Source organism: Notolepis coatsorum, assembly GCF_963971535.1.
Source record: "Notolepis coatsorum genome assembly, chromosome: 8".
Lineage (NCBI taxonomy): Eukaryota > Metazoa > Chordata > Actinopteri > Aulopiformes > Paralepididae > Notolepis > Notolepis coatsorum.
The window spans coordinates 878761-893925 of NC_140172.1; the positions used below are offsets into that span (position 1 = coordinate 878761).

The 15165-nt window shown below is 37.0% G+C and overlaps 1 protein-coding gene across 1 annotated transcript in view; it reads right to left on the minus strand.

Annotated features, from left to right (window-relative positions):
• Positions 1 to 15165, minus strand: part of depdc5 (DEP domain containing 5, GATOR1 subcomplex subunit) — a 227618-nt gene that overhangs the window by 39645 nt on the left and 172808 nt on the right. The window contains exon 32 of the mRNA XM_084319739.1: positions 1562 to 1652. Coding sequence (XP_084175865.1) covers positions 1562 to 1652 — 91 coding nt within the window. The remainder of the gene's footprint in view (positions 1 to 1561; positions 1653 to 15165) is intronic.

Here is a 15165-nt window from a genome sequence, read left to right on the forward strand (position 1 = left end):
CCATCAGGCAGAGACAACGGGACACACGGAGGAGAACAGAGAAGAAGAGAGGGGAACAGAGAAGAAGAGAGGAGAACAGAGAAGAAGAGAGGGGAACAGAGGAGAAGAGAGGGGAATGGAGGAGAAGAGAGGGGAATGGAGGAGAGGGGAATGTTACAGGCTGGTCTACAGCTCCGCCCGGGGCCGGTGCCTGTACGGTATATACCTGTCTCACGTCCTGGAGAGGGTGTGGTATGTTTACTTGTGTTTGGCAATACACGGCATTGAGACACGACTCGACTCATTCATTGTACATGGAGGAGAGGAGACACCACAGCAAAGCACTAGCAGGCAGCAGATAGCAGCCGCGGCCCACACCACCTCTACAGTGTTTAGTATCAGACCAGAGTCTAATGTTAAGTATCAGATTAGAGTCCAATATTTAGTATCAGACCAGAGTCTAATGTTAAGTATCAGATTAGAGTCCAATATTTAGTATCAGACCAGAGTCTAATGTTAAGTATCAGATTAGAGTCCAATATTTAGTATCAGACCAGAGTCTAATGTTTAGTATCAGATTAGAGTCCAATGTTTAGTATCAGACCAGAGTCTAATGTTAAGTATCAGATTAGAGTCCAATATTTAGTATCAGACCAGAGTCTAATGTTAAGTATCAGATTAGAGTCCAATATTTAGTATCAGACCAGAGTCTAATGTTAAGTATCAGATTAGAGTCCAATATTTAGTATCAGACCAGAGTCTAATGTTTAGTATCAGATTAGAGTCCAATGTTTAGTATCAGACCAGAGTCTAATGTTTAGTATCAGATTAGAGTCCAATATTTAGTATCAGACCAGAGTCTAATGTTTAGTATCAGATTAGAGTCCAATGTTTAGTATCAGACCAGAGTCTAATGTTAAGTAGCAGATTAGAGTCCAATGTTTAGTATGATATCAGGGTCTAATGTTAAGTAGCAGATTAGAGTCCAATGTTTAGTATGATATCAGGGTCTAATGTTAAGTAGCAGATTAGAGTCTAATGTTTAGTATGATATCGGGGTCTAATGTTAAGTAGCAGATTAGAGTCTAATGTTTAGTATGATATCGGGGTCTAATGTTAAGTAGCAGATTAGAGTATAATGTTTAGTATGATATCAGGGTCTAATGTTAAGTAGCAGATTAGAGTCTAATGTTTAGTATGATATCGGGGTCTAATGTTAAGTAGCAGAGTATAATGTTTAGCAATAGGTCAGAGGGATCTGGGCGTTATTCTGCTTTGTTCCAGTTTGGGTTCCACTGCAGTTCACAGCACAAAAACTGTTTTTTATATGGAAACTTAATAAAATTGCCAATTCTAAATATTGTTTCGAGCTGAAATTGACCTAAATTCTAATGCTTCTTTAATTTGCTGTGGCATTGATAAGTCAGGTACCCCCATACACACAGTCACGCACAGCCAGACTATTTTGTCCTTTGGGTAGAGTTTGTGCTGGAGAAATCAGATCTGTGACATAGTTAGCACGTGTGATGTCATGAGTGCAGTGTGATGTCATCAGTGTAGGGTGGAGGTTGTAGGTGCTCACCTTGCGGGGGCTGTCTACGTAGCTGGGGGCCAGGTTAGCGGGGTCACTCGGGGTCATGGGGGCTTTCCCCTGTTGCTGCTCCTCCAGCGTCCTGCAGACAGGAAGTGACATCATCACATACACTTTCCTTCAACAGAGGCCTTGTTCTCTGTCTTCCATCATGGCTGCATGTAACATAGCAACCATTGTTTTGTACATGGCAATGGAAGAGGCGGCAGTTGCTATGTGCAAAATAATAGTTGCTATGTGTTGATATATGATATATGAGGAATATATCAATAATTAAACAGCATAATATGCATACAAAAAAATGTGAATTTGATTTTATGGATATAAATCTAGAGCAAATGGAAAAGCTTCTCTTGTCCATACAGTGTGACAAACCTTGTGGTCATGATAACTTAGATGGTAAACTGCTCCAGCTGGCAGCCAGAATTGTAGCAAAGCCACTGTGTCATATTTGTAATCTATGTAAGTGAGGGTGTTTTTCCTCAAATGTGGAAGATAGCTAAGGTCTCTCCACTTCCAAAAAATTCTAAACAGCCTTTTAATGGAGCAAATAGTCGACCTATTAGTATCTTGCCAGTTTTAAGCAAAATCATGGAAGGTGTTGTTTTTAAACAGATTCAGCATTACCTCTCAGAAAACAGTATACATTCTCAATTCCAACATGCATATAAGGAGGGTTATTCTACATGTACAGCTTTAACACAATTAACAGATGACTGGCTACAACAAATTGACAGGAAGCGAATGGTGGGTACTGTACTACTGGATTTCAGTGCAGCTTTTGACCTCATAGATCACAAGTTGCTGCTCATAAAACTAACTGCAGTGCATATGGATTCAGAACTGCAGCTGTTAACTGGATAAAAAGCTATCTATGTAACAGACATCAATGTGTTGTGTTTAATGGTACCCTGTCCAACTTTAAATCCCTACAGTGTGGAATTCCACAGGGAAGCTGCCTGGGGCCCCTCTTCTACGCCATTTTTACAAATGATTTGCCATGGGTATTAGAAAATACATGTATGGTTATGTACGCCGATGATACTACAATGTATGCATCATCAGACAAGACAGAAGAGCTTAATGAAGTCCTTTAGAGAGATTTGAACTTAGTGTCCACTTCGGTGTCTGAAAACAGGCTGAAGTTAAACATCTCAAAAACCAAGAGCCTAATATTGGGATCCAAGCATACTATAAGAAAAGACGTGAAGCTAAGTATATCTTTAGACGGAACAGCTATTGAGCAAGTTAGAGAGGCAAAGCTGTTGGGTGTCACACTTGATGGAACACTCTCATGGTCAACTCACACCAACAATGTGGTTGCCAAAATGAGCAGAGGTATTTCAATTATCAGAAGGTGTAGGTATTTTCTAGCCGATCTGATATTGAAGCAAGTGATACAGTCATTAGTTCTTTCTCACATTGACTACTGTCTAGCTGTCTGGTCTAATGCCTCAAGACAATAGCTCAATAAGATCCAGCTCACTCAGAACAGAGCGGCCCGTCTGGCCCTGAACTGCTCAATGAGAAACAGTGTGGAGGGGATGCATACCAAGCTGTTGTGGTTGAAGGTGGAAGACAGACTGGATTGTAGCCTGATCTTGTTCATGAGGAATATCTATATCTCAAGAGAACCTATCTGTTTGTATTCACAGCTAACATGTACACATGATCGACATAAGTATAATACTAAGCATGCCTGTAGGGAAACGTTCACACTGCTACTACCAAAAACCAATGCAGCAAAGAAAACTGTGTTATATAGAGCCATGTCATATTGGAATAAACTGCCAGTACATCTTACTCAGATAACCAGTAAGATAAGTTTTAAAAATAATTTGAAAAGAGCATTGAGAGAAAAAGAAATTAGTTTACATTAAAGAAAAACACAGATACTGTAGTTTACACTGTAAAGATATGGCTGTCTGAGAGTTTAATCCCTTTTATTGTATTTTCTGTGATCTGATACTCTGTTTGTGTACTGTAATGCTATTTGGAAATATTTTTATATGTAGGAATATTGGAATATATTTTTAAATGTATGCTACTATAATGTTATGTATGTATGTACTGTTTTTGTTGTGTGTGGACCCCAGGAAGACTAGTTGTTGCTGCGGTGATGACTAATGGGGATCCGTAATAAAGATAAAGATATCAACAAAAACGTAATGATATGGTGTATTATTACTGGATGTTGTAAATAAGTCACAGTGGAACAGAAACCTTGTGTGATGATTCGGTGTTGGTGTGGACCCAATAGCAATCACAGGACGAGGGTAGAGAGACAGGCAGGACACAACGGGATGTAGTTGACAAAAGGCTTTACTTGTTCTTTCACAAGGCTTTAACTACAACAAAACGATAATAGTACCTCAGCATAAGCTGGCAGATTACACGATACCAAACCTGGAGAGCACGGCACGGAATGGTGCTGCGTGGAATTAGTGCACTGCAACCTTGCCCAGGCCCGACGGTTCGGGCTCGGTAGGGCTTTTTTTTTAATAAATAATTCGGGCTCGGCCGGGCACCGCAGTTTTTTTTTTTTTTTTTTGCGTTTTTTTTTTTTTTTTTTCATATAACTAGGGTTATAGGATAACCTTCGTTTTCCTTAAGAATCGTTTTCTCTTTTGCGCCAGAGAAACATTTGGATGTAATTACCGCGCAGTGCGCAGGGAGAACTCAGGGGACAAGTTCAACTCGATTGGTTGTGTTGGAATATAGCCAGTTGGCGAACGTTTTAATTTGTTCTTGGGATGTATGTAGCCGGTTGGCGAAGTTTTGTTAACGGTGTTCAACGCGTTGCTGACGTCGTGGTGAGTGATGTTTATTATTTGCTGGGTCGCTACCTGTTTTGTTGTGCTTTTCATTATGTTGCTCTGCTCGAAATCTGATTTCTGTTTTCTGTTTGTTTGAGTAGGCTATTGTGTGTCGTGTGTGTGTGTGTGTGTCGAAGAAGATTCTATAGCCTTCAATACGTTTTACGAGGCTGATGTGTGAGTCAGTCTATAAGCGAGCACTGGGAGAGACGGCATTCTAATAAGAGCGAAACAGGCTATGTAAATGCTTCTTAGTTTTGTTTATTTATTGCGTTCATATAAAACCGTGTTTAGAATATTTAAAACAAATACAAAAAAAAATTATATTTTAATAATAATAATAATTATTATTATTTTCTGGTTTTCACGCGGGCTAGGGCTTAAAATATTATTTACAGTCGGGCTTATTTTCGGGCAGGGCCTGAAGTTCACAGGCTCGGGCAGGGCTCTGGCTTTATTTCAAGGCCCTTGCAGACCACTACGTGGAATCACAACCACAACATTGATAATGATAACAATGAATATGACAAGATACCGACAGGGGAGTAACAGGAAAGGACAGAATATATAGGGAGACTAATTACTAACAAGACACACCTGGACAGACACACAGATTGACAAACAATGACATATAACATGACAGGACTGAATAACAACGATACATACAAATACAACACTAGACCAGGGCCCTATTCCCCGTACCTGGTTCAACTAAGTCGATCAAGATGTCATTATCCAGATTCAGTTAACCCGATGTTTGAAGCCGGGATTTTCCTGTTCCTCGAAGGTGGATTCAGTCTCGTTAACTCAAGCCAGACTTGAGACCCAGGATAAGTGCGCGCGGCCGCTCCAGTTGAAAAGCCAGCACGTATCGATAGCAGAGATCCTGATTCTCTAGCGGCATTGATTGATTAATTGATTTAAAACTTTATTAACATATTGCAGTACGGCTCAATCGCCTCGCCGACAAGTTAAATGCGTTATCTATAGGCTAATTTTAAGTCCCTCATTACCTCAATCAATCAGATTATATTTCTTTAAACTTGCCTGCTGGATTGAATAATCAAATGAGATCTTGCTAGCGAAAATAATTAGTTAAACTGTTATACAGAATAACGATACGGCTCTCTTACCCATTGATTGATGTAAGGTCGATCTTTTACTTATCTCCACTGTGGTGTAACGGGTTCTTCTTTTGACTTTCACGCAGACGACCGGGGTTCGAAACCTAGTCTTTTCCTTCTTTTTGCGATGTAGGAATAATTCAATTTGGTGCACGTTGAGAGCTATATAAAGAATGACATCCTCAATGCATGTAGATTTATAATATTTTAACTTAAAACTAGGCTACTTTGGCGTATAATCATTAATATTATATTCCAAAAAATTATATTGGAAACACGGGGTTTCGAACACCGGTCGCCGGGTTGCCAGGATTGAGCACTACCGCTGCGCCACTGTGCCAGATGGGATAAATTCATTGTTTATACATTAATGAACGAGAGACCCGTGTTTAGAATATTCTTTATTTTGAATGAAGTTTTATCTCTTTATGCTCATTCATTAATGTGACGTCAACGGCTCATTCAATTTCTCAAATCCGTCAAACAGCGCATCTCATCAGACATCTTAATCCCAGTTACAATTAAAATAACCACATAATGTGTACATCGCACCGAGCGAGCGCCACGGTATATAACGTGCATTATTTAGGACAAAGTGAATTTAGTATCAGCATTTTGGGTCTATTTTACATTTCAAAAGCCCCCTCTGGAAGAATGGAGCACAAAAACGTAATTCAGAATGGTATAATGCAGATCGTAGACTGTGGGAATAATTTCAGGAAACGGGCTGTCATTTCTTTGCGGGGGCGTGGCGATGGTTCATCCGGCTAACTTGAACTTAAACCCTGCTCTCGACCAGGCTCAAACTTTTGGATCTGTTGTCATGGTGATTTGGACAATCCAGGTACGGGGAACGGGAAAGTCCGGCTTAAGTCAGACTTCACCGAAAGTTATCCGGCTAACTCAGTTATCCAGGTACGGGGAACGGGGCCCAGACCGGGAAACAGAATACAAGAATACATTAAACATTAAAGACATATGGAGAATACACATATGAATTGCGACTAACAGAGGGAGTAGGGAGAGTAGCGGGAAAACTCCACTAGAGGGGGGTGTAGGGCAGGCTTTCTGAGGTGCTGGGCAGGATCCCTGAGGTGCAGGGCAGGACCCCTGAACTGGATCCTGACACCTTGTGCTGCTGTGGGGCGCCAGGGTGGCACACCACGTACAGCACTGCGGTGCAACAAGGCCGTCCCGGGTTCGACTCCCGGCGACCTTTGCCGAATGTCTCCCATCTATCCTCCCATACTTCCTCTCTCTCTCTCTACCGGACTGGCCGGGGAAAAAACAATAAAATATCTACCAAAAACATAATTAAAAAAATAAAAAATAAACCTTGTGCTGTTCTGTTACAGAAATGAGGGATTTTATTTGGAAAGTGGTTACCAATGGTTACAGGCAGCCATGTTGGAGGAAAGAGAACGACATAAACATCCCGTGCAAGGCCTCTATTCCTTCATTGATTTGCTTATACCCTACTATTATACCTATACACTGTTTTCAACTGATGACCTATATGGTCACTGAATAATACTGCTAATTTAATTTGTTTTAATAATAATGATATTGTAAGCAATATATTGTAAATATATTTGTGTTCACAACATTGTATACAACTAGCAGCTTGTGTGCTGCTGTTGTTCAGAACATCGTGATTAGTTATTAAAAGGCTGTTCAGAACATTGTGATTAGTTATTAAAAGGCTGTTCAGAACATCGTGATTAGTTATTAAAAGGCTGTTCAGAACACTGTGATTAGTTATTAAAAGGCTGTTCAGAACATCGTGATTAGTTATTAAAAGGCTGTTCAGAACATCGTGATTAGTTATTAAAAGGCTGTTCAGAACACTGTGATTAGTTATTAAAAGGCTGTTCAGAACACTGTGATTAGTTATTAAAAGGCTGTTCAGAACACTGTGATTAGTTATTAAAAGGCTGTTCAGAACATCGTGATTAGTTATTAAAAGGCTGTTCAGAACACTGTGATTAGTTATTAAAAGGCTGTTCAGAACACTGTGATTAGTTATTAAAAGGCTGTTCAGAACATTGTGATTAGTTATTAAAAGGCTGTTCAGAACACTGTGATTAGTTATTAAAAGGCTGTTCAGAACATCGTGATTAGTTATTAAAAGGCTGTTCAGAACACTGTGATTAGTTATTAAAAGGCTGTTCAGAACACTGTGATTAGTTATTAAAAGGCTGTTCAGAACATTGTGATTAGTTATTAAAAGGCTGTTCAGAACACTGTGATTAGTTATTAAAAGGCTGTTCAGAACATTGTGATTAGTTATTAAAAGGCTGTTCAGAACATCGTGATTAGTTATTAAAAGGCTGTTCAGAACACTGTGATTAGTTATTAAAAGGCTGTACAGAACACAGTGATTAGTTATTAAAAGGCTGTTCAGAACACTGTGATTAGTTATTAAAAGGCTGTTCAGAACACTGTGATTAGTTATTAAAAGGATGTTCAGAACATCATGATTAGTTATTAAAAGGCTGTTCAGAACATTGTGATTAGTTATTAAAAGGCTGTTCAGAACACTGTGATTAGTTATTAAAAGGCTGTTCAGAACACTGTGATTAGTTATTAAAAGGCTGTTCAGAACATCGTGATTAGTTATTAAAAGGCTGTTCAGAACACTGTGATTAGTTATTAAAAGGCTGTTCAGAACATTGTGATTAGTTATTAAAAGGCTGTACAGAACACAGTGATTAGTTATTAAAAGGCTGTTCAGAACATTGTGATTAGTTATTAAAAGGCTGTTCAGAACACTGTGATTAGTTATTAAAAGGCTGTACAGAACACAGTGATTAGTTATTAAAAGGCTGTTCAGAACATTGTGATTAGTTATTAAAAGGCTGTTCAGAACACTGTGATTAGTTATTAAAAGGCTGTTCAGAACACTGTGATTAGTTATTAAAAGGATGTTCAGAACATCGTGATTAGTTATTAAAAGGCTGTTCAGAACATTGTGATTAGTTATTAAAAGGCTGTTCAGAACACTGTGATTAGTTATTAAAAGGCTGTTCAGAACACTGTGATTAGTTATTAAAAGGCTGTTCAGAACATTGTGATTCGTTATTAAAAGGCTGTTCAGAACACTGTGATCAGTTATTAAAAGGCTGTTCAGAACACTGTGATTAGTTATTAAAAGGCTGTTCAGAACATCGTGATTAGTTATTAAAAGGCTGTTCAGAACACTGTGATTAGTTATTAAAAGGCTGTTCAGAACATTGTGATTCGTTATTAAAAGGCTGTTCAGAACATCGTGATTAGTTATTAAAAGGCAGTTCAGAACATTGTGATTAGTTATTAAAAGGCTGTTCAGAACATCGTGATTAGTTATTAAAAGGCTGTTCAGAACATCGTGATTAGTTATTAAAAGGCTTTTCAGAACATTGTGATTAGTTATTAAAAGGCTGTTCAGAACATTGTGATTAGTTATTAAAAGGCTGTTCAGAACACTGATTAGTTATTAAAAGGCTGTTCAGAACATTGTGATTAGTTATTAAAAGGCTGTTCAGAACATTGTGATTAGTTATTAAAAGGCTGTTCAGAACATCGTGATTAGTTATTAAAAGGCTGTTCAGAACATTGTGATTAGTTATTAAAAGGCTGTTCAGAACATCGTGATTAGTTATTAAAAGGCTGTTCAGAACACTGTGATTAGTTATTAAAAGGCTGTTCAGAACACTGTGATTAGTTATTAAAAGGCTGTTCAGAACATCGTGATTAGTTATTAAAAGGCTGTTCAGAACATCGTGATTAGTTATTAAAAGGCTGTTCAGAACACTGTGATTAGTTATTAAAAGGCTGTTCAGAACATTGTGATTAGTTATTAAAAGGCTGTTCAGAACACTGTGATTAGTTATTAAAAGGCTGTTCAGAACATCGTGATTAGTTATTAAAAGGCTGTTCAGAACATCGTGATTAGTTATTAAAAGGCTGTTCAGAACATCGTGATTAGTTATTAAAAGGCTGTTCAGAACACTGTGATTAGTTATTAAAAGGCTGTACAGAACATCGTGATTAGTTATTAAAAGGCTGTTCAGAACACTGTGATTAGTTATTAAAAGGCTGTTCAGAACATCGTGATTAGTTATTAAAAGGCTGTACAGAACATCGTGATTAGTTATTAAAAGGCTGTTCAGAACATCGTGATTAGTTATTAAAAGGCTGTTCAGAACATTGTGATTAGTTATTAAAAGGCTGTTCAGAACATCGTGATTAGTTATTAAAAGGCTGTTCAGAACATCGTGATTAGTTATTAAAAGGCTGTTCAGAACATTGTGATTAGTTATTAAAAGGCTGTTCAGAACACTGTGATTAGTTATTAAAAGGCTGTTCAGAACATCGTGATTAGTTATTAAAAGGCTGTTCAGAACACTGTGATTAGTTATTAAAAGGCTGTTCAGAACACTGTGATTAGTTATTAAAAGGCTGTTCAGAACATCGTGATTAGTTATTAAAAGGCTGTACAGAACACTGTGATTAGTTATTAAAAGGCTGTTCAGAACATCGTGATTAGTTATTAAAAGGCTGTTCAGAACACTGTGATTAGTTATTAAAAGGCTGTTCAGAACATCGTGATTAGTTATTAAAAGGCTGTTCAGAACATCGTGATTAGTTATTAAAAGGCTGTTCAGAACATCGTGATTAGTTATTAAAAGGATGTTCAGAACATCGTGATTAGTTATTAAAAGGCTGTTCAGAACATCGTGATTAGTTATTAAAAGGCTGTTCAGAACATTGTGATTAGTTATTAAAAGGCTGTTCAGAACATCGTGATTAGTTATTAAAAGGCTGTTCAGAACACTGTGATTAGTTATTAAAAGGCTGTTCAGAACATCATGATTAGTTATTAAAAGGCTGTTCAGAACATCGTGATTAGTTATTAAAAGGCTGTTCAGAACATTGTGATTAGTTATTAAAAGGCTGTTCAGAACACTGTGATTAGTTATTAAAAGGCTGTTCAGAACACTGTGATTAGTTATTAAAAGGCTGTTCAGAACACTGTGATTAGTTATTAAAAGGCTGTTCAGAACACTGTGATTAGTTATTAAAAGGCTGTTCAGAACATCGTGATTAGTTATTAAAAGGCTGTACAGAACACTGTGATTAGTTATTAACACTTACGTTATTTAAACATTATTTCTTTTATTAGCGATATCCATTCATTTTTCATCCATCCAGCCTGACGTTATCAATGGGAATGGCTCTGAGCTCGAAAAGGGCAAATACCGCCCCCTATCGTCTCCCGGATGGTATTGCACATCATTGGATTGGAGTTGATGGGACTTGCATCAGAAAAAATAACTCTGGTCCACATTTTACTTCTGGGGCATGCAACCTGATACTAGTGCATTCATTGAGGGGACTGGAAGCAGCGTGGATTATGTGTTTCGGAGTATAACGTTGGATCAATAAACGCGATCGATATTTGGAATGGCGATCAGGAATTGGATTCATCTTTTTGCAGAACATCTGATCTGAGGTAAGGACTCTATGTTACCAGTTTTGGGTTAATCAGAGTTTTTTTTCACAGCATGTGTGTGTGTGTGTGTGTGTGTGTGTGTGTTAGGCGCTGAGTGAGCGCGGCACGAATACATTATTTTTCAGCCCGCTTTTGTATCGTGCATAAGAACACAAATATTCTCAATAATCTAGCGTTTATTTGAAAACTATTCATAAATCAGCCGGAAAATGACAACGTGTTTTGTGTATTCCAGTAAATGGCTATTATCGCGGAATCTTTTTTTCTTTCTAGAAATCTCCAAAACTATACTCGTATTCAAAACGGTATAAAACGGAAATGTACTGATGAAAAATCAATCAGTTTCGTACATGTTGACTGCAAGCAAGTCATTGATAAGCGACGGGTGTTTTAGACACATAGCCATAATTTAAGATATAGTTTAATCGCTCGCAAATGTGCTCGTCCTCCCATTGATTAACGTGCTGGCATACAAGTGATAATTCGTCATATCCGGCCGGCACACAATGTGTTAAAAGGCTGTACAGAAAACTGTGATTAGTTATTAAAAGGCTGTACAGAACATTGTGATTAGTTATTAAAAGGCTGTTCAGAACATTGTGATTAGTTATTAAAAGGATGTTCAGAACATTGTGATTAGTTATTAAAAGGCTGTTCAGAACATCGTGATTAGTTATTAAAAGGCTGTTCAGAACACTGTGATTAGTTATTAAAAGGCTGTTCAGAACACTGTGATTAGTTATTAAAAGGCTGTACAGAACATTGTGATTAGTTATTAAAAGGCTGTTCAGAACACTGTGATTAGTTATTAAAAGGCTGTTCAGAACACTGTGATTAGTTATTAAAAGGCTGTTCAGAACATTGTGATTAGTTATTAAAAGGCTGTACAGAACACTAGTTATTAAAAGGATGTTCAGAACATTGTGATTAGTTATTAAAAGGCTGTTCAGAACATTGTGATTAGTTATTAAAAGGCTGTTCAGAAAACTGTGATTAGTTATTAAAAGGCTGTTCAGAACATTGTGATTAGTTATTAAAAGGCTGTTCAGAACACTGTGATTAGTTATTAAAAGGCTGTTCAGAAAACTGTGATTAGTTATTAAAAGGCTGTTCAGAACACTGTGATTAGTTATTAAAAGGCTGTTCAGAACACTGTGATTAGTTATTAAAAGGCTGTTCAGAACACTGATTAGTTATTAAAAGGCTGTTCAGAACATTGTGATTAGTTATTAAAAGGCTGTTCAGAACACTGTGATTAGTTATTAAAAGGCTGTTCAGAACACTGTGATTAGTTATTAAAAGGCTGTTCAGAACACTGTGATTAGTTATTAAAAGGCTGTTCAGAACACTGATTAGTTATTAAAAGGCTGTTCAGAACATTGTGATTAGTTATTAAAAGGCTGTTCAGAACATTGTGATTAGTTATTAAAAGGCTGTTCAGAACATTGTGATTAGTTATTAAAAGGCTGTTCAGAACACAGTGATTAGTTATTAAAAGGCTGTTCAGAAAACTGTGATTAGTTATTAAAAGGCTGTTCAGAAAACTGTGATTAGTTATTAAAAGGCTGTTCAGAGTCACTGTGATTAGTTATTAAAAGGCTGTTCAGAACACTGTGATTAGTTATTAAAAGGCTGTTCAGAGTCACTGTGATTAGTTATTAAAAGGCTGTTCAGAACACTGTGATTAGTTATTAAAAGGCTGTTCAGAACACTGTGATTAGTTATTAAAAGGCTGTTCAGAACACTGTGATTAGTTATTAAAAGGCTGTTCAGAACACTGTGATTAGTTATTAAAAGGCTGTTCAGAACAATGTGATTAGTTATTAAAAGGCTGTTCAGAACACTGTGATTAGTTATTAAAAGGATGTTCAGAACACTGTGATTAGTTATTAAAAGGCTGTTCAGAACACTGTGATTAGTTATTAAAAGGCTGTTCAGAACACTGTGATTAGTTATTAAAAGGCTGTTCAGAACACTGTGATTAGTTATTAAAAGGCTGTTCAGAACATTGTGATTAGTTATTAAAAGGCTGTTCAGAACATTGTGATTAGTTATTAAAAGGCTGTTCAGAACATTGTGATTAGTTATTAAAAGGCTGTTCAGAACACTGTGATTAGTTATTAAAAGGCTGTTCAGAACATCGTGATTAGTTATTAAAAGGCTGTTCAGAACATCGTGATTAGTTATTAAAAGGCTGTTCAGAACATCGTGATTAGTTATTAAAAGGCTGTACAGAACACTGTGATTAGTTATTAACACTTACGTTATTTAAACATTATTTCTTTTATTAGCGATATCCATTCATTTTTCATCCATCCAGCCTGACGTTATCAATGGGAATGGCTCTGAGCTCGAAAAGGGCAAATACCGCCCCCTATCGTCTCCCGGATGGTATTGCACATCATTGGATTGGAGTTGATGGGACTTGCATCAGAAAAAATAACTCTGGTCCACATTTTACTTCTGGGGCATGCAACCTGATACTAGTGCATTCATTGAGGGGACTGGAAGCAGCGTGGATTATGTGTTTCGGAGTATAACGTTGGATCAATAAACACGATCGATATTTGGAATGGCGATCAGGAATTGGATTCATCTTTTTGCAGAACATCTGATCTGAGGTAAGGACTCTATGTTACCAGTTTTGGGTTAATCAGAGTTTTTTTTCACAGCATGTGTGTGTGTGTGTGTGTGTGTGTGTTAGGCGCTGAGTGAGCGCGGCACGAATACATTATTTTTCAGCCCGCTTTTGTATCGTGCATAAGAACACAAATATTCTCAATAATCTAGCGTTTATTTGAAAACTATTCATAAATCAGCCGGAAAATGACAACGTGTTTTGTGTATTCCAGTAAATGGCTATTATCGCGGAATCTTTTTTTCTTTCTAGAAATCTCCAAAACTATACTCGTATTCAAAACGGTATAAAACGGAAATGTACTGATGAAAAATCAATCAGTTTCGTACATGTTGACTGCAAGCAAGTCATTGATAAGCGACGGGTGTTTTAGACACATAGCCATAATTTAAGATATAGTTTAATCGCTCGCAAATGTGCTCGTCCTCCCATTGATTAACGTGCTGGCATACAAGTGATAATTCGTCATATCCGGCCGGCACACAATGTGTTAAAAGGCTGTACAGAAAACTGTGATTAGTTATTAAAAGGCTGTACAGAACATTGTGATTAGTTATTAAAAGGCTGTTCAGAACATTGTGATTAGTTATTAAAAGGATGTTCAGAACATTGTGATTAGTTATTAAAAGGATGTTCAGAACATCGTGATTAGTTATTAAAAGGCTGTTCAGAACACTGTGATTAGTTATTAAAAGGCTGTTCAGAACACTGTGATTAGTTATTAAAAGGCTGTTCAGAACACTGTGATTAGTTATTAAAAGGCTGTTCAGAACATTGTGATTAGTTATTAAAAGGCTGTACAGAACACTAGTTATTAAAAGGATGTTCAGAACATTGTGATTAGTTATTAAAAGGCTGTTCAGAACATTGTGATTAGTTATTAAAAGGCTGTTCAGAAAACTGTGATTAGTTATTAAAAGGCTGTTCAGAACACTGTGATTAGTTATTAAAAGGCTGTTCAGAACACTGTGATTAGTTATTAAAAGGCTGTTCAGAACATTGTGATTAGTTATTAAAAGGCTGTTCAGAACACTGTGATTAGTTATTAAAAGGCTGTTCAGAACACTGTGATTAGTTATTAAAAGGCTGTTCAGAACACTGTGATTAGTTATTAAAAGGCTGTTCAGAACACTGATTAGTTATTAAAAGGCTGTTCAGAACATTGTGATTAGTTATTAAAAGGCTGTTCAGAACATTGTGATTAGTTATTAAAAGGCTGTTCAGAACATTGTGATTAGTTATTAAAAGGCTGTTCAGAACACAGTGATTAGTTATTAAAAGGCTGTTCAGAACATTGTGATTAGTTATTAAAAGGCTGTTCAGAAAACTGTGATTAGTTATTAAAAGGCTGTTCAGAGTCACTGTGATTAGTTATTAAAAGGCTGTTCAGAACACTGTGATTAGTTATTAAAAGGCTGTTCAGAAAACTGTGATTAGTTATTAAAAGGCTGTTCAGAGTCACTGTGATTAGTTATTAAAAGGCTGTTCAGAACACTGTGATTAGTTATTAAAAGGCTGTTCAG